The sequence below is a fragment of the Somniosus microcephalus genome, chromosome 7 (assembly GCF_052327205.1).
Source record: "Somniosus microcephalus isolate GS21.2 chromosome 7, FLI_Smic_1.0, whole genome shotgun sequence".
Taxonomy (NCBI): domain Eukaryota; kingdom Metazoa; phylum Chordata; class Chondrichthyes; order Squaliformes; family Somniosidae; genus Somniosus; species Somniosus microcephalus.
The window spans coordinates 106824788-106847669 of NC_140993.1; the positions used below are offsets into that span (position 1 = coordinate 106824788).

General features: G+C 52.3%; 1 protein-coding gene across 3 annotated transcripts in view; it reads right to left on the reverse strand.

Annotated features, from left to right (window-relative positions):
• thoc1 (THO complex 1) overlaps positions 1-22882 on the reverse strand; it is a 92837-nt gene that overhangs the window by 52571 nt on the left and 17384 nt on the right. For all 3 annotated transcript variants that reach the window (XM_085992820.1, XM_085992819.1, XM_085992821.1), the window contains exons 5-7: positions 14109-14227; positions 8099-8147; positions 4534-4629 (exon numbers count right to left, since the gene is read on the reverse strand). In XM_085992820.1, coding sequence (XP_085848946.1) covers positions 4534-4629; positions 8099-8147; positions 14109-14227 — 264 coding nt within the window. The remainder of the gene's footprint in view (positions 1-4533; positions 4630-8098; positions 8148-14108; positions 14228-22882) is intronic.

Here is a 22882-nt window from a genome sequence, read left to right on the forward strand (position 1 = left end):
GCTGCACAGAGTGCAGAGGAGGTGCGTCACCTGGCTGAAATGAGCACCCAGGCCCGGCTCAGGCACACTGAGCTGATGGCTGCAGTGGGGAGGATGCCTCAGTCAATAGATACACTGGCAAAGAGTGTGTTGGACTTCGGGGCAACAATGGAGAGGACTCTCCAGGGCTTCGGGGCAACAATGGATGGGACTCTCGAGGGCTTCGGGACATCAATGGAGAGGACTATCCAGGGCTTCGGGGCAACAATGGAGAGGACTGTCCAGGGCTTTGGGCCAACAATGGAGAGGACTGTGCAGGGCTTCGAGGCCGCTATGGAAAGGACTGTTCAAGGCTTCGGACAATCCCTGGAAAGGTCTGTCCAGGGCTTGTCCGAGGCAGTGGAGCGGTCGGCACCGGCCTTGTCCGAAGCAATGGAAAGAACTGTCCAGGGCTTCTCCGAAGCACTGGCACCTGGCTCACAGGTCCTCACTGCTGCCACGCAGTCACTTGCCGGCCTCGTCCACACCCAGATTGAGGCAACGCAGTCACTGCAGCCACCCTATCTGCATCAGCTAGGATCACCCCGGCCCCTTCCAGTCCCATACAAGGCCAGGAATCAGTGGAGCATGCGATTGTGGCGGATGAGCCGAGCCGGTCCCCTCAGAGAGCCAGTGTGCCATCCGACCATGGTGCAGGTGTCCTCTCTCGGCAGGTGACCATTGCACATGCCAGCGCTAGTACGTCTGCAGTGCAGCTGCCACCACCTGCAGGGCACACTGCTTCCAGCCATGCTCAGATCAAGCATCCTGCGTCCGCACCCTCCAAGCCCAGAGGTCGGCCAGGCCGTCCCTCAGGGGCTTCTATGCTTCCACACAGTCAGCAGGCGTCACCCAGCCTTCACCCCGCCACTGGGGTTTAATTACGTAGGAGCAGCAGGGAGGGAAGGGGCCGACCGCAAAAGAGAAGTCGTTCTCCATCAAGGGGCCAGCAGTAGAGGGAGGTGCCGAGACGTTTCTTTGGCCAAATTCAAGGACACCCTCACCTGTTGTAATTGTTGGAAATGGTTTGAGTTTTGCGGCTTTGCCGAAGAGTTAACTGTTATTTTGTTAGTTATGGTTTCTGTTGACATGACGTTGTTTTGCTGTAATGAAAGACTTTTGTGACAATAAAGAGAAGTTTTAATGTGCTATGGTGCACGTGACTAATTACAGTGATGCTGGCCTTCAGAGGCTTTCAAACATCCAAAGTGCGCAGGAGTAAAGACACTTATCATTCTGCCAGAGGGGCCTCGATACGAGTCCTGATGAGCCTCTGACGGATGGCCCTTCCACTTTCAGGAGCCCTTCCATCTTCCTCCTCCTCCTCCTCGTCCGCATGCTCCTCCTCGTCCTCCTCCTCCGCCTGCTTCTCCAGGGTCAGAGGGAAGGTGATGAATTGACGCCTTCGCCTATAAAGGGCAGCTGTAACTTGCCGGATGCAACAGTGCACTGCAACCTGAGAGATATTCGCAATGTCCCCAATGGCTGACTGAAAGGATCCGTTGCCATAAAAATTGAGGCCAACAGTCAGTTTAGCGGCCACCGACAGAGAAGTCATGCACCGTAGACGCGGCTGCAGATCCTCAGCAAGCAGGTGGCACAGCTCAGTCACAACGTCCCTCCTGATTCGGAGCCTTCGCACACACTGCTCCTCCGACATGTCAAGGTATGACACCTGCTGCCTAAAGACCCTCGTAGCATACCCTTGGATTGGCCGACCTCCATTGCCCCTCCTCCTTCTGGCCAATCCCGGCCCTCTCTCCCGCCGTCTCTCTGCCCCTTCATAGTGTTCGGCCATGAGGCCGTCGCCCTCCAAAGCATCTCCCATTCCGATGCCAGTTGGTCAAAAGGCTGTTAGGTCTAGTGCTCCAACTGCTCCGGACAGGTTTGAGGGTCCCAAGTACTCTAATGCTAAATTCCAAAAACTCTGCTCCACAGTAGCTCACCAACTCTCTCTACCAACGATCGCAATGAACAGGCCAAGTGGCTGAAGCTTCTATACTAGAGCTGTCCCCTTTAAATAGTGCCCCCCGACTCCGAGAAGGGCCTGCTAACGCTCCTTCGAACTGTCACTAATAGCGTTAGGCGTAAAGACTCCGGGCGCCACCCAATATCCGCTCAGGCGCCCCTAAAAGGCGTTGCACAATGAAATGACGTCATGATCTGCTTGCGCTCACGGGCGCGCGCAAACACTTAGCGCAGGCGTTAAATGTATAGTCAATATGGGAGTTGTCGCTATCTTCATTGCGCCCGCCCCAATATTAGGTAACGCCACAATTCTCGGTCTCTTTAGGCGCTAACCGCTGGTGCAAACCGAATTTCTAGGCCAAAGTATTTATTTAATTTCTCTGCCATTTCCTCATTCCCCATTATAAATTCTCCCGTCTCTGACTGTAAAGGACCTACATTTACCTTCGCCAGTTTTCACATACCTATAGAAGCTTTTACAATCCGTTTTTATATTTTTCACTAGTTTGTGCTCATATTCAATTTTCCCTTTCTTTATCAATTTCTTGGTCCCCCTTTGCTGATTTCTAAAAAGATCCCAATCTTCAGGCTGACCGCTTTTTCTGGCAACTTTATAAGCTTCTTCCTTTGAGTTAATACTAGCTTTAATTTCTTTTGTTAGCCATGGTTAGATCACTTTTCCTTTTGGGTTTATAATGCCCTAGATGATGACAACCACTTGCAATTCAAAAGCATGTTTATTGTAATAAAAGTCCCAACATGCTTCACAGAGGCTAGCGAAATGGATGTTGCGTCAGAAGGAGAGATTAGAATGGGTGACAAAAAGCTCAATTAAAATGATGGGTTTTAAGGAAGCTTCTAAAAGGTTGAGAGAGAGAGGCAGATTGGTTTATAGATGGAGTTCCAGACTAAAACTTAGCAGGTTGAAGGATCTGCCATCAAAGGTGAGGCAAAAAGTGGAGTTGGGGCAGGAGAGGCACAAAAGGCCACAATCGGAAGGAACGGAGTGTGCAGAAAGGAATATATGGCTGGAGGAGATTGCAGCGATGGGGTGGAGTGAGGCGGAGGAGAGAGTTGTAGATGGGGATGAGGATTTTAAATTTAATGCATTGGGGGAACAGAGAGCCAATGTAGATCAGCGAGATGGGGACGACAGGCAAGTTAGACCTAGTGCAGGAAAGGATACAGATGGCAGAGTTTGGAACATTGGAGTTTAGGGAGGTTGAAGCATGGAAGGCTAGCAATGAGAGAATTATAGTTGAGACTGGAAGTGACAAAAGCATGGATAGGATTTCAGCAGCAGAGAGGCTGAGGGCAGCAATATTGCAGGTGTAAATAACAACAGAATTTCAACATTTAAATAAAAGCAGCATGTTTCTTTGTAGCAATTCTGTTTTTAAAATGGAACAAAATATTTGAAGGTTTGACAAAAGTGCGTGACCTATGAACCCACCGTGCAAAGATGAGGTAAATTGGGAAGTAATATTGGCTCCAAGCTTGGTTTTTAAAAGCATGAAGATTGCACAAGGAAATAACTGAGGGCGGTTAAGGGGATCCACAGTTTTAATATTTTTTTTAAATGGGTTATTGATTAGGATGCTGTGCAATGTGCCTTGAATTCAAAAGACTAAAGATTTACAAAAGAGAATTGGTAGGTAGGATGGGGTATTTTGAGCTTAGAAAGAAGAAAAGGAAATTTGGAGTTTGATTGGCCTCAGATCAATAAAAGAAAGAGCAATAAGAAAGTTTGTAATGGAGAGAGGCTATATGCTAGAAGTTATCTATCAGATGACAACCTTTTTCTTGTATCCTGTTCAAGGCTGAAAGAGAAGCATTAAAAGTGCTACTTCAAATATGATCAGTGTTCAAACTTTAGGTTTAAAGAGAATCAAGCGCTGTTAGGTGGAAAACTGCTCAACAGAGAGAAACCTGAGCTTCTTAGTGGCATCTGTGACAATGGAGAAGTGGGAGTCTCATTTGAAGTCACAGCAAATAGCAAGGCCAGGGATGTCAATAAAGAAAGAACCAAGAATGGAGCCATTGAAAGTAAAAGTTCGTAACTGTTGCTGAACTTGCAAGAGATGAAGAGACTTCCTTTGCATTTTATAACAAGACTTTTTTTGTCTGATTGTAGGGTGTTGAAGAGGTGAAGATATCAGTAATTGCACAGAAGAATGAAAGTTATACACAGAGGATTTGTGATCTGAAGGAAGTTGAACAGTAGTAGAATCAAAAGCAAAAAGGTTGAGTTATTGTTGAGGTCAATAGTAAAAAGAAACAAGAGATAAAGCGCTGGTAACTCTGGAAAACTCAGACTGAGCCATAAACTATTGCACAGATAGAGCAAGTGGGGGAGGAAATTGGATAGACATGATCATAGTTTTGTTGGGAGACGATATAATGACCTTAATTCTAACTCTTTTCTTGCATGGAGTTTTCTGAGATGTGTAGACAGATGGCTAACATACAAAATCTATTCTACCTCAGTCACTACATCAAAGGCTCTTGAATTCAAATGGAAATTTCTTCACAATTCTAATTTCTTACCTGATTTTTCTGATAAAGGAAACAATCTAGCCAAGAATAACTGAATTCTTCCACAGAAAACAGTGTTCTGTGACTTGGAAAGTCTTCGTAGGAGATCTGCAAAATGATTCACAGTTATTGAAAAATATACAGACACGGTATTAAAACACCAAAACATGCTGGAACTCTTAATGTACAACATTATGGCGCAGCGGTATGAAGTCATGCACCCACAACTCCATAATCTGAGATGCTCAGCATGGTGTTACAGAAAAGCATCAAGTGGAGGGAGAGTAGTTACAAAGGTGGCCTTCCACACCTCGAGAACAGCAGAGGTACAGAAGCAGGTTGCCCTTCCATCATCTCAAGCATAGTTACTGAAATGCCCCAAGAAACTGAGGTGGGGGGAGGCTGCTGAAGGAAAGGAAAGAAGTTTCAGAAAGCTCACGTACTTTACCGTAACGCAAATTAATTAATTTAACTCAAGATAAAGAAAAAGACTCAAATGGAGAGAATGTGTAATGGAATGGGTTGGAAATACTTCTACGTTTGTCTGAATCAATGGCACAAAATTGTCTACAAATCAGCATTAACTGGCAAAGTTCAGGGTGTCCCTTAATTGTGCCAGGTGCCAAAAACTGGAAACACCATATTGGAGTTACAGGGGATCAAGGCACATTATTAAGGCAGAAAGGATTCTTGCAATATGCATCTAACCCATGCTACTACTGACCTGTGAGTACTTGATGCAGACACTGGTATGATTGGGGGGGGGGGGGGCGGCGGAGAAGAGGGGAATCTGTTCCAGTAGTATGGACCAGTTTAATTATACCTATATCATCAGAATAGGATGCTTCAGTATAGTTGCTAGGGGTACAATTGTGTGGTTGAGTCAATTGCTTTATTTTTGCTTTGGTTACTTCATTGACTAGAATTACATTTGAAAACAGGAGAGTTCACATAAAAACGAGCACAAATATAATACACTGGACCCAAGAACTCAGACTCAAGAATTACATTATATAAAGTAACATGTTGCAGAAAGGGTACAAAGGATCCATAAGCAATACATTGTAATTGTGTCATAGTGAAGCCAAAATAAATCTGATCTTAACTGACCCAACATCCCGAAGGAGGCCTTATAGATAGTAAGAGGCCCATGGGAGAGAATGAGGAAGGAAGTAAATTAATGAGAGAAGTAAACAGAAAGTTTCTGAATTTAGGTATCCTTAGTCAATTCAAATTTAAGACATAATTACTAACTTTGGAGATGCAGGATTAAGGCTCATTCACTGGCCAAGTTTACAAACAAACACTTCCAATGATGTGATTAATGGATGGTGGCTCCCCATGGTGCATGAAATTTGAAATGGCTGACATTTATGCGCAAGTCCTGCTGCTGAGTTTCACTCAGTCGATACTGCCTCTGTGTTCTACACACTCTTGGGCTTCAAGGCACGCCATCGAGCATTGAATACTGAAATGATCCAGAGAGTGTTTAGGATGGGCTGTTTTATAAAAAGACTAAATGATCTTCAAAACAATTTTGTGTGCCTGCTTGAGGGTGTAGAGATGTAATGCATTAACTTAAAAATCACCTGAAGTTAAGTAGCTTGGTAGCTTTACCCATCAAGCAGGGCAACAGACAAAATGATCAGCTGGCTGACGATGAGCAAACACAGAGTGAGGTAAAGATAACCATCTCAGAGTGAGGGTGCACTACATACGTGATGCAATAAACAAATAAGACATACACTGCCTAATGACTATCCTCCTTCGGAACGGTAGGCAAGTCAGGTCTTTTGGCAGTCAAGTTTGCTCCAGGACGGTAAAAGGAGATTGGAAAAAAGTGCAACAAAATAGAGATTTCTGTTTTATATTTTATATAAATGGGATAAATTTTTTACAAACTCTTCAGCTAGTGGCATCTTAAAACCTACTGTTAGACTGGCACTGCTTTAGTTCAGGGCCAAGAGCTGGCTCCCTTATCCCAACAGCAGATGTACACACTCAGGTTTTTGTGAATCTACGAGTCTGTGGAAACACTCCAAATTCACATAAACCTTTTCCTCACAGCTATGTGTCCAAAGGTATGAGAAATATTAAAAGTTGTAATTTTTAACTCAATTTAAAATACCAGAAACTAATTAAATATTTTATTGTATTCTAGTGAAATATGCTAGGTTTCCTCTTACTTCTGCTGAATGTTACTTTTAAATAAACCTGATTCATGATGTTTGCCTGAGATATACATTCTGTCAGTGCTATTTATTCACAGTCAGCGAGGCCAGGAGAGTACAATGGACTTTATACTATTTCCAGTGAATTTTCAGCAGCATAAAGGATTTATTGTTTACCATGGGCATACTACACTATTAGATACTTTCCACATAAGGTAGAAGTTATCATTCATGCTCGGCACAAGAAAAAGTATGTGGACAGTGCTTAAATTGCAATAGTCTATTACTGCACCTCTGCTATTTGTGTCTTATCACTTCTGTATGGTCTTGTAAAAAAATCTGACTGCTAGTTTTAGCCTGAATTAATGGTCTGACAACCTTTCAGAACAGACAAGAGAATGTGATCAACATCTCACTTACTGTCTAATGCAGGGGTTCTCGGCCCCCTAGGGGTCCGTGAGAGGGTTTCAGGGGGTCCTGAAGCCGATAGATTTCAGCAAGAGTGTTGACTCACACTGTAGTATAGTTACAAGGGTGCTGGCTGCCCTTTGATGCCTAACCCCATTCATTCGTCACCTGCGAGCCTATAACTTAAGTTTTAGCAGCCTTGCTTTACCAATGTTGGCCTCCAGCTAGGATTTCAACCATCCAGGATTGTCCTGGACTCGCTAGGAATAAAACATTGATCTGGACACTGTTGCAAGCAATTTGGGAGAAAAATCATACGGGCCTTAAATTTTTTTTATTTATTTTCATTTGTACATTTTTGTTTAGTAGTTATGAAAATATTGGAGATGGGGGGAAAAAGGCTGTTTGACAATCAAGCAGAGAACCGGGACCGGCTGATGTGCTGGGAACAGTCGGTGAGGGATTTGGGGTTGATGGGGAAAGAGGAAAACTCGGGGTCAGATGATTGGGGCTCATGTGGAGGGAAAGAGGGAGTGGATGGGCTTGTGACTAGTATTTTCAGTGCCAGGATAGCAGCAGCAGAATAGTGAGTGGAAGCGGCGCTGAGAGAATTTTTATGCAAAAAAAATACTTGTGTTCTGTTAGAGAGGGTCCATGGAATTTTTAGAACACGGAAGGGGGGGCTTCAGAAGCAAAACAGTTGAGAACCGCTGGTCTAGTGCAATGTACCGTAGTTAAAAAGTAATTGCTAGTCTTGAGGCACGTTATCCCATTCTCACATGTATTAAGGTGCAGGCTTGGTTTATAGGTGACTGGTGTATTTATGAAAACTGCCTTTCTGCACAAGGACAAAGTCATTTGAAAAATAAGAGTTTTTAAAGAAAGCCTGAAGTGCAATACTGACGTGATCCTATTTATACATATATTTGACTGTGAACAATTTACAAAAGTCTGGACCAGTTGATTTATATTCACTTACCTGAATTATACCCACTTACCATTGCACATTCTTAATAAGTAGTTTTTCCCAGCAGAGTAAAACGATGCCTAAAAGCAAAACACAATTGTTACAACAACCAGCTTATCTCTCAGTCTACTGAAAGTGTGCTTCCCTCTGACTTTTATTCCCCCCAACCCAACACATATTTCTTTCCTCTGGTACGATAGCAAAATACTGCAGATGCTGGAAATCCGAAATAACAGAAAATGCTGGAAAAACTCAGCAGGCCAGGCAACATCCGTGGAGAGAAAAGAGAGTCAACGTTTCAGGTCAAACCCTTTGTCAAGACTGGAAAGGCACAGGAAATGAAATAGATTAAAAGGCCAGGCTGGGAGAGAACAAAAGAGAAGTGAAGAGACATTAAGAGGTATTCAAAACAAGACGAGATGGTGATAGGACTAGTGGAGACAAAAGACAGCTCTAGATTAGGTGTGAAATGCGCTGGCAGAATGGGAGACAGCTGCCATGTGGGAAGAGGAAAAAAAAGGGGGGGGGGGGAAGGGCCAAAACAAAGGTGTGGATAAAAAATAAGTAAAAATGTAATGGGGGCCGAGGTTATGATCTGAAATTGTTGAACTCGATATGGAGTCCGGAAGGCTGTAAAGTGCCTAAAGTTTCTTTCCTCTGGTCTTCTTTGGATCCAAACGTGCAGGTGTGTTACATTTTCCCAGGCTCCTGCCTTTGTTGTTCTTTAGCCAACCACAGGGAGGATTCAAAAGAAGTCCAGTAGCTATGCCTCTTTATTTATCCTCTTTATGGGAAAACTCATGGCCTCCACTTAGTGCCTACATTACAACAGTGACTACACTTCAAAAGCAATTAAATGGCTGTGAAACGCTTTAGGACGTCCGGAGGATGTGAAAGGCACTGTATAAATGCAACTTAATTTCTACTTTCTTTTTTCTTAAAGCAATTTAGTTGATACTGGTAATTTTACAGAATTGGGGAAATTAAGGAGAGAGGGAGTACTTAAAGAATACTTGATGGCAAACTGTTGAAAACGTAACTTATCCCATGGGTAATGGGAAATAATTGTGAATTCAACAATTTACCAGTATTAGATTTGTGCCATAAGTACAATATAAAAATATTAGAAGAAAGTTCAAATTTACTTAGTTATGGCTATAAGCAGTTTTAGTTCAAATATAATGGACTTCTACACAATCGCAATTAACAATGCTCTGCGACTGGCTAATAGCAGCCAGAGTGAGTCTCAGATCGTGTGGTGATCTCCCCCTTCTTCCTCTAAAATCTCCCAGAACAGAATACACGTTGGTTAACTGTAATTAAAAAGGCCACTGACCTTCTATCACATAGTTAGCTAGGAAACCCAAGTCATTCAGGATACTTTTCCCAATCAATTTCAACACACTGAAATGCTCGTAAAAATAACAATGACTGTGAAAACAACCTCCTCCCTTCAAATTTGTGCTTTTTGCTCCCATCTTGGTTGTACTTGCTTTTGTTGCCGGTCCAGAACAGATTTACTGACCCAGAAGTTCTTTTCTAAGCAGTGGATCCCAGAACAGACTGCATAATATCATGATTATCGTAATACACATTACATGATGTATTTCAGGGGTGTACAATCAGAAATGCAACTGGCTCCCAGTTCCACTACAACCAAATCTTTAAAAAAAATGTATAGGAACCAGCATGTTGTGTGTATTTTTAATCCTATTTTGTTATGGTCCTAACTTAAATTTAGTGATTCATCTGCTTCCAAGAGGCTGGATTTTATCCAATTTTTCAGCTATTATGATTCAACAAGTACTATGATTATGAGAGCGTTGATTGTGTCTGCAGTTATTTAAGATTGCATAGTTGTTCCATATGTTTGATAACATGATTGTGCAAATTTATTTGCTGATTAAAAATGCTTGATCACAGAATACATAACCAATGATACTCTAATAATGGAATTCTCTCAATAAATATTACGGTGTGAATCATATAAAAGATAAGCCTAAGAACATAAGAAATAGAAGCAGGAGTAGGCCATTTGGCCCCTCGGGCCTGCTCTGCCATTCAATAAGATCATGGCTGATCTGGTCTTGGCCTCAACTCCATGTTCCTGCCCGCTCCCCATAACCCTCGACTCACTTACCATTCAAAAATCTGTCTATCTCCATCTTAAATATATTCAATGACCCAGCCTCCACAGCTCGCTGGGGTAGAGAATTCCAAAGATTCACGACCCTGAGAAGAAATTCCTTCTCATCTCCGTTTTAAATGGGCAACCCCTTATTCTGAAACTATGCCCCCTAGTTCTAGTTTCCCCCACGAGGGGAAACACCCTCTCTGCATCTACCCTGTCAAACCCCCTTAGAATCTTATACATTTCAATAAGATCACCTCTCATTCTTCTAAACTCCAATGAGTATAGGCCCAACCTTTCTTCATAAGACAACCCCTTCATCTCAGGAATTAACCTAGTGAACCTTCTCTGAACTGCCGCCAATGCAAGTATATCCCTCCTTAAATAAGGAGACCAAAACTGTACGCAGCACTCACCAACGCCCTGTACAGTTGTAGCAAGACTTAATACTTTTATACTCCATCCCCCTTGCAATAAAGGCCAACATTCCATTTGCCTTCCCAATTGCTTGCTGTACCTGAATGCCAACTTTTTGTGTTTCATGTACAAGGACCCCCAGATTCCTCTGTACTGCAGCATTTTGTAGTCTCTCTCCATTTAAATAATAATTTGCTTTTTTATTTTTCCTACCAAAGTGGATAACCACATTTTCCCACATTATACTCCATCTGCCAATTTTTTGCCCACTCACTTAACCTATCTATATCCCTTTGCAGATTCTTTGTGTCCTCTTCACAACTTGCTTTCCCACCTATCTTTGTATCATCAGCAAATTTGGCTACATTACACTTGGTCCCTTCATCCAAGTCATTAATATAGATTGTAAACAGTTGAGGCCCCAGCACTGATCCCTGTGGCACCCCACGAGTTAGTTTACCAACCTGAAAATGACCCATTTATCCTGACTCTCCGTTTCCTGTTAGTTAGGCAATCCTCTATCCATGCCAATATATTACCCCCAACCCCTTGAGCTCTTATCTTGTGCAGTAACTTTTTATGTGGCATCTTATCAAATGCTTTCTGGAAATTCAAATACACATCATCTAATGGTTCCCCTTTATCCACCCTGCTCATTACATCCCCAAAGAACTTGAGCAAATTTTCTCAAACATGATTTCCCTTTCATAAAACCATGCTGACTCTGCTTGACTGTATTATGATTTTCTAAATGTCCTGCTATTGCTTCCTTAATAATGGACTCCAGCATTTTCCCAATGACAGATGTTCGGCTAACTGGTCTATATTTTCCTGCTTTCTGTCTCCCTCCTTTCTTGAATAGGGGTGTTACATTTGCGTTTTTCCAATCCGCTGGGACCTCTCCAGAATCCAAGGAATTTTGGTAGATTACAACCAATGCATCCACTATCTCTGCAGCCACTTCTTTTAAGACGCTAGAATGCAGGCCATCAGGTCCAGGGGACTTCTCCACCTTTAGTCCCATAAGTTTGCCTAGTACTTTTTCTCTGGTGATGGTGATTGTTTTAAGTTCCCACTCCCTATAGCCCCTTGATTATCTATTATTACTGGCGTGCTTTTAGTGCCTTCTACCGTGAAGACTGATACAAAATATTTGTTCAAAGTCTCTGCCATTTCCCTCTTTCCCATTATTAGTTTCCCAGTCTCATCCTCTAAGGGACCAACATTTACTTCAGTTACTCTCTTCCTTTTTATATACCTGTAGAAGCTCTTACTGTCTGTTTTTATATTGCTTGCTAGTTTACTCTTGTAATCTATCTTCTCTATTATTTTTTTAGTCGTCCTTTGCTGGTTTCTAAAAATTTCCCAATCCTCTGGCCTACCACTAATCTTCGCATCACTGTATGCCTTTGTTTTCAATTTGATACTATCCTTAACTTCCTTAGTTAGCCACGGATAGTTCATTCTTCTCTTAGTCTTTCTTTCTCACTGGAATATATCTTTGCTGAGAGTTATGAAACATCTGCTTAAGTGTCTGCCACTGCTTATCTACCATCTTACCCTTCAATCTATTTTCCCAGTCCAGTTTAGCCAACTCTGTCTTCATACCATTGTAATTGCCTTTATTTAAGTTCAGGACACTAGTTTGAGACCCCAGTTTCTCATCCTCAAACTGAATTTGAAATTCTAACATGCTATGATCACTCTTCCTTAGAGGATCCGTTACTATGAGATCATTAATTAATCCTATCTCATTACACATTACCAGATCTAAAATAGCTTGCTCCCTGGTTGTTTCCACAACGTATCGTTCTAAGAAATCATCCCGAATAAACTCTATGAACTCTTCCTCAATGCTACCTTTGCCAATTTGATTTGTCCAATCTATAAGAAGATTAAAATCGCCCATGATTATTGCAGTACCTTTCTTACAAGCCTCCATTATTTCTTGATTTATACTCTGTCCTACAGTGTAGCTACTGTTAGGGGGCCTATAGACTACGCCCACCAGTGACTTCTTTTCCTTATTATTTCTTATCTCCACCCAAACTGATTCTACATCTTGATCTTCCGAGCCAATATCATTTCTCACTACTGCACTGATCTCATCCTTTATTAACAGAGCTACCCCACCTCCTGTTCCTTTCTGCCTATCCTTCTGAAATGTCAAATACCCCATAATATTCAGTTCCCAGCCCTGGTCACCTTGCAACCACATCTCTATAATGGCTATCAGATCATACCCATTTATTTCTATTTCTGCAGTCAACTCATCTATCTTGTTACGGATGCTGCATGCATTCAGATAAAGAGCTCTTAATTTTGTCTTTTTACCATTTTTCCCTACTGACTCTACTTTCTGATGCACTCTTATGTTTATACGCTCTGTCCCTTCCTGTCACACTCTGGTTATCATAACCTCTATCGCTACCCTGCACTGTTGCCTTCTCCTTCCTTTTTGACATTTTAAATTTCCCCTCACCGGAACCCTCCCCCCCACTATTTATCTTAAAGCCCTATCTACAGCCCTAGTTATTCGATTCGCTAGGACACTGGTCCCAGCATGGATCAAGTGAAGCCCATCCCAAAGGAACAACTCCCTCTTTCCCCAGTACTGGTGCCAGTGCCCCATGAATCGAAACCCATTTCTCCCACACCAATATTTGAGCCACGTATTCATCTCTCTGAAAAGCTCCCCAGTGGCTCAATGGGCAAATATACCTTCTAATATGCTAATGAGCCATACATGAGTTAGCTAATTTCAGCAGGGATAGCAGTACAGGTACAATTTATCTTAATGTCCCTGTGTTAACAATGGTAAAAGCAGCCAGAGTTCCCATTTTCAACACTGTCCATTTTTCCATATTGTAAAGTGTGGACATCACATGAGGATAGATGAGGATTAAACACAGTTGTGGTGCCCTTGGAAACCAAAACTCTGCAACATTCACCTTCTAGACTCACGTGTAAGGAATGGCCACCTTGCTGAGGTACCAGACAACTGCCAGTGCCCATGGAGATGTACCCAACATATTCACAATCTTTAGGACTGGATGGAAAAAAAACTGGGAATGGGGACAATGGGAAGTCTTTGACATGATCTTTTACTGCTAACAGCAAACTATTTTATTTATAATTAGCATATGGGTTTCAGTGTAATAATTGTGCACTGCATTTCTTTAAACAATTCCCCCCATCTTTTGGGATTCTATTCCCATCATTAACCAAGGCATGAAAGCAAGCAATCTACTCTCAGGCCTCTACTGGTCTGAAATTTAAAGAACTATGCAAAGTGCCTCATTGCTGTTTTGTTACTGAGATTCCCAACGTACTAACAATGTAAATTTTATTTTCACTCATTAAAAAATGACCAAGAAATTAAACTTTAAGTTGTCTGTTTCTCAGGAACAAGTGAATAAAAATAAATTGTTTGTCAATTATTTCATCTGAACTGTTTTTGCTTAACAATTATTCTATTTCAAGCATTACTTACAGACTTCCAAGTTCCAACATTTTTTTCCACAAAAGTGAATATTCTGTCGCACTGGTCAAGAGGAAGGCAATCGAGAACATCACCAAGCAGTATAAAGGGTGTTGTTGCAGAGCAGATACCTACACAAGCATAAAATAAGCACTGAAGTTATGAGATTATTACAGCATAACATGCTTGTTAGTTTTATAAAACAGTGCTATTAAGCACAAATTTTATTCTGCACCTAGTGAAAGAAGCTAAATGTTCTTCCACTAATAAATTAATATATATATATTATATATTCACTTTGGTCATCTTAATGAATTACATGGGTTGAAGAGAACAGATTTTAAAATTCTTTATGCTGACAGATATTAAGTCGATAATACAAAGGATTCATGATGAGGAACAATTATTAAGACTAGCGATATCACATCACAGGTAACATATTGGTAGTTCAAATAGGGTTTTTTTTTTAATAAGAGAAGTGAGAATTCTCTCCCCTCCCAGATGGGATGAGGAGATTAGGCCTTTAAATATTGTGACTAAAACCATCCTAACTTTAACAAGAAAAAGGAACTGTCAATTTTCAATTTTGTAAAGGACCAGATGTTAATCAATGTTTAAAACTGAAATTTATATTGACCCAAATAGATAATTTCCCCCTTTATTATTTAAACCTTGTTTTTCTCACTTCATGTTATCATCCTGGCTGAGAGCACATGCAAGTAATCTTTTCCCCAACCTTCAGCAGTCTGTTCTGTAGCCATGTGCTAGGAGGTAAACCAGAATAGCCCAGGCAATTTGACATCCGGATTTATCCAACTGTGTTAGCCTTCATCCAATGTGTCCCAAAAAACTTTGCCAAGACATATAGGGAAAAACCTGATGTGAATACATCCTGCCACAATGTGTGAGTGTGCCTATGTATATTTCTAAAAGTAAAACACATTTTCAAATCGGGTCCACTTTCACCCACCCCAACTATATTGCTTAAAAACTAAATCCATATGTTTTAAAATAAGTCATTTTAAAGGTAACTACCTGCTCTCCTGTGAATTTGCTCAAAGATAACCAACAGCATGGTTTTCATGTTTAGTTGATAACCTGGTCTGCCCCTTTACTACCTGTGGGGAAGTAGTCTAAACAGGCCCTGATGTTAATCAGAGCATAACTGTTGGTTGGTGTGGAAAATTTGCAGATTTCCAAGTGCTTGTAAATTTTCAGCTCCAAGAAAGAATAAACTTTTCTTTCTTTTCTATGCTTTTACTACTTGACTGTGATAGACTAGTGACTCTCTCATGGCATTGTTCACAGGTAATCTTAGTTCTGGAGCATGATTGTGATGTTTAGCTGCTAACCAGACCACCGCATTTAAGGCTCCAAGTCAATGATTAGCTTTCTCTTTCTACAATCGTTCTGCCTCTTCAAAAAGAAGTGACGTCTGGTCCATGACAAATGTACGTTAGATGCAAGCTTATATAGATACTAGCTGAAGTGTCCGGCGGTGCCGAGGGTCTTTTGAGGGCATGTTGTTGTTGGGAGGGAGAGAGAGAGCGAGCACGACTGGGGGGGGGGGGGGGGGGGGAGGAGAAGAGAGAGCGAGCGCGACTGGGGGGGGAAGAGAGCGAGCGCGACTGGGGGGGGGGGGAAGAGAGCGAGCGCGACGGGGGGGGGAGAGAGCGAGCGCGACTGGGGGGGGAAGAGAGCGAGCGCGACTGGGGGGGGGGGAAGAGAGCGAGCGCGACTGGGGGGGGGGGAGAGAGCGAGCGCGACTGGGGGGGGGGAGAGAGCGAGCGCGACTGGGGGGGGGGGGAGAGAGCGAGCGCGACTGGGGGGGGGGGGAGAGAGCGAGCGCGACTGGGGGGGGGGGAGAGAGCGAGCGCGACTGGGGGGGGGGAGAGAGAGCGAGCGCGACTGGGGGGGGGGGGGGAGAGAGCGAGCGCGACTGGGGGGGGGGAGAGAGCGAGCGCGACTGGGGGGGGGGAGAGAGCGAGCGCGACTGGGGGGGGGGAGAGAGCGAGCGCGACTGGGGGGGGGGGAGAGAGCGAGCGCGACTGGGGGGGGGGAGAGAGCGAGCGCGACTGGGGGGGGGAGAGAGCGAGCGCGACTGGGGGGGGGAGAGAGCGAGCGCGACTGGGGGGGGAGAGAGCGAGCGCGACTGGGGGGGGGAGAGAGCGAGCGCGACTGGGGGGGAGAGAGCGAGCGCGACTGGGGGGGAGAGAGCGAGCGCGACTGGGGGGGAGAGAGCGAGCGCGACTGGGGGGGAGAGAGCGAGCGCGACTGGGGGGGAGAGAGCGAGCGCGACTGGGGGGGAGAGAGCGAGCGCGACTGGGGGGGAGAGAGCGAGCGCGACTGGGGGGGAGAGAGCGAGCGCGACTGGGGGGGAGAGAGCGAGCGCGACTGGGGGGGAGAGAGCGAGCGCGACTGGGGGGGAGAGAGCGAGCGCGACTGGGGGGGAGAGAGCGAGCGCGACTGGGGGGGAGAGAGCGAGCGCGACTGGGGGGGAGAGAGCGAGCGCGACTGGGGGGGAGAGAGCGAGCGCGACTGGGGGGGAGAGAGCGAGCGCGACTGGGGGGGGAGAGAGCGAGCGCGACTGGGGGGGAGAGAGCGAGCGCGACTGGGGGGGGAGAGAGCGAGCGCGACTGGGGGGGAGAGAGCGCGAGCGCGACTGGGGGGGAGAGAGCGCGAGCGCGACTGGGGGGGAGAGAGCGCGAGCGCGACTGGGGGGGAGAGAGCGCGAGCGCGACTGGGGGGGAGAGAGCGCGAGCGCGACTGGGGGGGAGAGAGCGCGAGCGCGACTGGGGGGGAGAGAGCGCGAGCGCGACTGGGGGGGAGAGAGCGCGAGCGCGACTGGGGGGGAGAGAGCGCGAGCGCGACTGGGGGGGAGAGAGCGCGAGCGCGACTGGGGGGGAGAGAGCGCGAGCGCGACTGGGGGGGAGAGAGCGCGAGCGCGACTGGGGGGGAGAGAGCGCGAGCGCGACTGGGGGGGAGAGAGCGCGAGCGCGACTGGGGGGGAGAGAGCGCGAGCGCGACTGGGGGGGAGAGAGCGCGAGCGCGACTGGGGGGGAGAGAGCGCGAGCGCGACTGGGGGGGAGAGAGCGCGAGCGCGACTGGGGGGGAGAGAGCGCGAGCGCGACTGGGGGGGAGAGAGCGCGAGCGCGACTGGGGGGGAGAGAGCGCGAGCGCGACTGGGGGGGAGAGAGCGCGAGCGCGACTGGGGGGGAGAGAGCGCGAGCGCGACTGGGGGGGAGAGAGCGCGAGCGCGACTGGGGGGGAGAGAGCGCGAGCGCGACTGGGGGGGAGAGAGCGAGCGCGACTGGGGGGGAGAGAGCGAGCGCGACTGGGGGGGAGAGAGCGAGCGCGACTGGGGGGGAGAGAGCGAGCGCGACTGGGGGGGAGAGAGCGAGCGCGACTGGGGGGGAGAGAGCGAGCGCGACTGGGGGGGAGAGAGCGAGCGCGACTGGGGGGGAGAGAGCGAGCGCGACTGGGGGGGAGAGAGCGAGCGCGACTGGGGGGGAGAGAGCGAGCGCGACTGGGGGGGAGAGAGCGAGCGCGACTGGGGGGGAGAGAGCGAGCGCGACTGGGGGGGAGAGAGCGAGCGCGACTGGGGGGGAGAGAGCGAGCGCGACTGGGGGGGAGAGAGCGAGCGCGACTGGGGGGGAGAGAGCGAGCGCGACTGGGGGGGAGAGAGCGAGCGCGACTGGGGGGGAGAGAGCGAGCGCGACTGGGGGGGAGAGAGCGAGCGCGACTGGGGGGGAGAGAGCGAGCGCGACTGGGGGGGAGAGAGCGAGCGCGACTGGGGGGGGGAGAGAGCGAGCGCGACTGGGGGGGAGAGAGCGAGCGCGACTGGGGGGGAGAGAGCGAGCGCGACTGGGGGGGAGAGAGCGAGCGCGACTGGGGGGGAGAGAGCGAGCGCGACTGGGGGGGAGAGAGCGAGCGCGACTGGGGGGGAGAGAGCGAGCGCGACTGGGGGGGAGAGAGCGAGCGCGACTGGGGGGGAGAGAGCGAGCGCGACTGGGGGGGAGAGAGCGAGCGCGACTGGGGGGGAGAGAGCGAGCGCGACTGGGGGGGAGAGAGCGAGCGCGACTGGGGGGGAGAGAGCGAGCGCGACTGGGGGGGAGAGAGCGAGCGCGACTGGGGGGGAGAGAGCGAGCGCGACTGGGGGGGAGAGAGCGAGCGCGACTGGGGGGGAGAGAGCGAGCGCGACTGGGGGGGAGAGAGCGAGCGCGACTGGGGGGGAGAGAGCGAGCGCGACTGGGGGGGAGAGAGCGAGCGCGACTGGGGGGGAGAGAGCGAGCGCGACTGGGGGGGAGAGAGCGAGCGCGACTGGGGGGGAGAGAGCGAGCGCGACTGGGGGGGAGAGAGCGAGCGCGACTGGGGGGGAGAGAGCGAGCGCGACTGGGGGGGAGAGAGCGAGCGCGACTGGGGGGGAGAGAGCGAGCGCGACTGGGGGGGAGAGAGCGAGCGCGACTGGGGGGGAGAGAGCGAGCGCGACTGGGGGGGAGAGAGCGAGCGCGACTGGGGGGGAGAGAGCGAGCGCGACTGGGGGGGAGAGAGCGAGCGCGACTGGGGGGGAGAGAGCGAGCGCGACTGGGGGGGAGAGAGCGAGCGCGACTGGGGGGGAGAGAGCGAGCGCGACTGGGGGGGAGAGAGCGAGCGCGACTGGGGGGGAGAGAGCGAGCGCGACTGGGGGGGAGAGAGCGAGCGCGACTGGGGGGGAGAGAGCGAGCGCGACTGGGGGGGAGAGAGCGAGCGCGACTGGGGGGGAGAGAGCGAGCGCGACTGGGGGGGAGAGAGCGAGCGCGACTGGGGGGGAGAGAGCGAGCGCGACTGGGGGGGAGAGAGCGAGCGCGACTGGGGGGGAGAGAGCGAGCGCGACTGGGGGGGAGAGAGCGAGCGCGACTGGGGGGGAGAGAGCGAGCGCGACTGGGGGGGAGAGAGCGAGCGCGACTGGGGGGGAGAGAGCGAGCGCGACTGGGGGGGAGAGAGCGAGCGCGACTGGGGGGGAGAGAGCGAGCGCGACTGGGGGGGAGAGAGCGAGCGCGACTGGGGGGGAGAGAGCGAGCGCGACTGGGGGGGAGAGAGCGAGCGCGACTGGGGGGGAGAGAGCGAGCGCGACTGGGGGGGAGAGAGCGAGCGCGACTGGGGGGGAGAGAGCGAGCGCGACTGGGGGGGAGAGAGCGAGCGCGACTGGGGGGGAGAGAGCGAGCGCGACTGGGGGGGAGAGAGCGAGCGCGACTGGGGGGGAGAGAGCGAGCGCGACTGGGGGGGAGAGAGCGAGCGCGACTGGGGGGGAGAGAGCGAGCGCGACTGGGGGGGAGAGAGCGAGCGCGACTGGGGGGGAGAGAGCGAGCGCGACTGGGGGGGAGAGAGCGAGCGCGACTGGGGGGGAGAGAGCGAGCGCGACTGGGGGGGAGAGAGCGAGCGCGACTGGGGGGGAGAGAGCGAGCGCGACTGGGGGGGAGAGAGCGAGCGCGACTGGGGGGGAGAGAGCGAGCGCGACTGGGGGGGAGAGAGCGAGCGCGACTGGGGGGGAGAGAGCGAGCGCGACTGGGGGGGAGAGAGCGAGCGCGACTGGGGGGGAGAGAGCGAGCGCGACTGGGGGGGAGAGAGCGAGCGCGACTGGGGGGGAGAGAGCGAGCGCGACTGGGGGGGAGAGAGCGAGCGCGACTGGGGGGGAGAGAGCGAGCGCGACTGGGGGGGAGAGAGCGAGCGCGACTGGGGGGGAGAGAGCGAGCGCGACTGGGGGGGAGAGAGCGAGCGCGACTGGGGGGGAGAGAGCGAGCGCGACTGGGGGGGAGAGAGCGAGCGCGACTGGGGGGGAGAGAGCGAGCGCGACTGGGGGGGAGAGAGCGAGCGCGACTGGGGGGGAGAGAGCGAGCGCGACTGGGGGGGAGAGAGCGAGCGCGACTGGGGGGGAGAGAGCGAGCGCGACTGGGGGGGAGAGAGCGAGCGCGACTGGGGGGGAGAGAGCGAGCGCGACTGGGGGGGAGAGAGCGAGCGCGACTGGGGGGGAGAGAGCGAGCGCGACTGGGGGGGAGAGAGCGAGCGCGACTGGGGGGGAGAGAGCGAGCGCGACTGGGGGGGAGAGAGCGAGCGCGACTGGGGGGGAGAGAGCGAGCGCGACTGGGGGGGAGAGAGCGAGCGCGACTGGGGGGGAGAGAGCGAGCGCGACTGGGGGGGAGAGAGCGAGCGCGACTGGGGGGGAGAGAGCGAGCGCGACTGGGGGGGAGAGAGCGAGCGCGACTGGGGGGGAGAGAGCGAGCGCGACTGGGGGGGAGAGAGCGAGCGCGACTGGGGGGGAGAGAGCGAGCGCGACTGGGGGGGAGAGAGCGAGCGCGACTGGGGGGGAGAGAGCGAGCGCGACTGGGGGGGAGAGAGCGAGCGCGACTGGGGGGGAGAGAGCGAGCGCGACTGGGGGGGAGAGAGCGAGCGCGACTGGGGGGGAGAGAGCGAGCGCGACTGGGGGGGAGAGAGCGAGCGCGACTGGGGGGGAGAGAGCGAGCGCGACTGGGGGGGAGAGAGCGAGCGCGACTGGGGGGGAGAGAGCGAGCGCGACTGGGGGGGAGAGAGCGAGCGCGACTGGGGGGGAGAGAGCGAGCGCGACTGGGGGGGAGAGAGCGAGCGCGACTGGGGGGGAGAGAGCGAGCGCGACTGGGGGGGAGAGAGCGAGCGCGACTGGGGGGGAGAGAGCGAGCGCGACTGGGGGGGAGAGAGCGAGCGCGACTGGGGGGGAGAGAGCGAGCGCGACTGGGGGGGAGAGAGCGAGCGCGACTGGGGGGGAGAGAGAGCGCGACTGGGGGGGAGAGAGCGAGCGCGACTGGGGGGGAGAGAGCGAGCGCGACTGGGGGGGAGAGAGCGAGCGCGACTGGGGGGGAGAGAGCGAGCGCGACTGGGGGGGAGAGAGCGAGCGCGACTGGGGGGGAGAGAGCGAGCGCGACTGGGGGGGAGAGAGCGAGCGCGACTGGGGGGGAGAGAGCGAGCGCGACTGGGGGGGAGAGAGCGAGCGCGACTGGGGGGGAGAGAGCGAGCGCGACTGGGGGGGAGAGAGCGAGCGCGACTGGGGGGGAGAGAGCGAGCGCGACTGGGGGGGAGAGAGCGAGCGCGACTGGGGGGGAGAGAGCGAGCGCGACTGGGGGGGAGAGAGCGAGCGCGACTGGGGGGGAGAGAGCGAGCGCGACTGGGGGGGAGAGAGCGAGCGCGACTGGGGGGGAGAGAGCGAGCGCGACTGGGGGGGAGAGAGCGAGCGCGACTGGGGGGGAGAGAGCGAGCTGCGACTGGGGGGGAGAGAGCGAGCGCGACTGGGGGGGAGAGAGCGAGCGCGACTGGGGGGGAGAGAGCGAGCGCGACTGGGGGGGAGAGAGCGAGCGCGACTGGGGGGGAGAGAGCGAGCGCGACTGGGGGGAGAGAGCGAGCGCGACTGGGGGAGAGAGCGAGCGCGACTGGGGGGGAGAGAGCGAGCGCGACTGGGGGGAGAGAGCCGAGCGCGACTGGGGGGAGAGAGCGAGCGCGACTGGGGGGGAGTGAGAGCCGGAGCGCGACTGGGGGGGAGAGAGCGAGCGCGACTGGGGGGGAGAGAGCGAGCGCGACTGGGGGGGAGAGAGCGAGCGCGACTGGGGGGGAGAGAGCGAGCGCGACTGGGGGGGAGAGAGCGAGCGCGACTGGGGGGGAGAGAGCGCGAGCGCGACTGGGGGGGATGAGAGCGAGCGCGACTGGGGGGAGCGACCGGGGGAGAGCGAGCGCGACTGGGGGGGAGAGAGCGAGCGCGACTGGGGGGGAGAGAGCGAGCGCGACTGGGGGGGAGAGAGCGAGCGCGACTGGGGGGGAGAGAGCGAGCGCGACTGGGGGGGAGAGAGCGAGCGCGACTGGGGGGGAGAGAGCGAGCGCGACTGGGGGGGAGAGAGCGAGCGCGACTGGGGGGATGAGAGCGAGCGCGACTGGGGGGGAGAGAGCGAGCGCGACTGGGGGGGAGAGAGCGAGCGCGACTGGGGGGAGAGAGCGAGCGCGACTGGGGGGGAGAGAAGCGAGCGCGACTGGGGAGAGAGCGAGCGCGAGGGGGGGGATGAGAGCGAGCGCGACTGGGGGGGGAGAGAGCGAGCGCGGGACGCTGGGGGGGAGAGAGCGAGCGCGACTGGGGGGGAGAGAGCGAGCGATGGGGGGGAGAGAGCGAGCGCGACTGGGGGGGTGAGAGCTGAGCGCGACTGGGGGGGAGAGAGCGAGCGCGACTGGGGGGGAGAGAGCGAGCGCGACTGGGGGGGAGAGAGCGAGCGCGACTGGGGGGGAGAGAGCGAGCGCGACTGGGGGGTGAGAGAGCTGAGCGCGACTGGGGGGGAGAGAGCGAGCGCGACTGGGGGGGAGAGAGCGACGCGACTGGGGGGGAGAGAGCGAGCGCGACTGGGGGGGAGAGAGCAGAGCGCGACTGGGGGGGAGAGAGCGAGCGCGACTGGGGGGGAGAGAGCTGAGCGAGAATGGGGGGGAGAGAGCTGAGCGCGACTGGGGGGGAGAGATGCGAGCGCGACTGGGGGGGAGAGAGCGAGCGCGACTGTCGGGGGGAGAGAGCGAGCGCGACTGGGGGGGATGAGAGCGAGCGCGACTGGGGGGGAGAGAGCGAGCGCGATGGGGGGGAGAGAGCGAGCGCGACTGGGGGGGAGAGAGCGAGCGCGACTGGGGGGGAGAGAGCGAGCGCGACTGGGGGCGAGCGCGACTGGGGGGGAGAGAGCGAGCGCGACTGGGGGGAGAGAGCGAGCGCGACTGGGGGGGAGAGAGCGAGCGCGACTGGGGGGGAGAGAGCG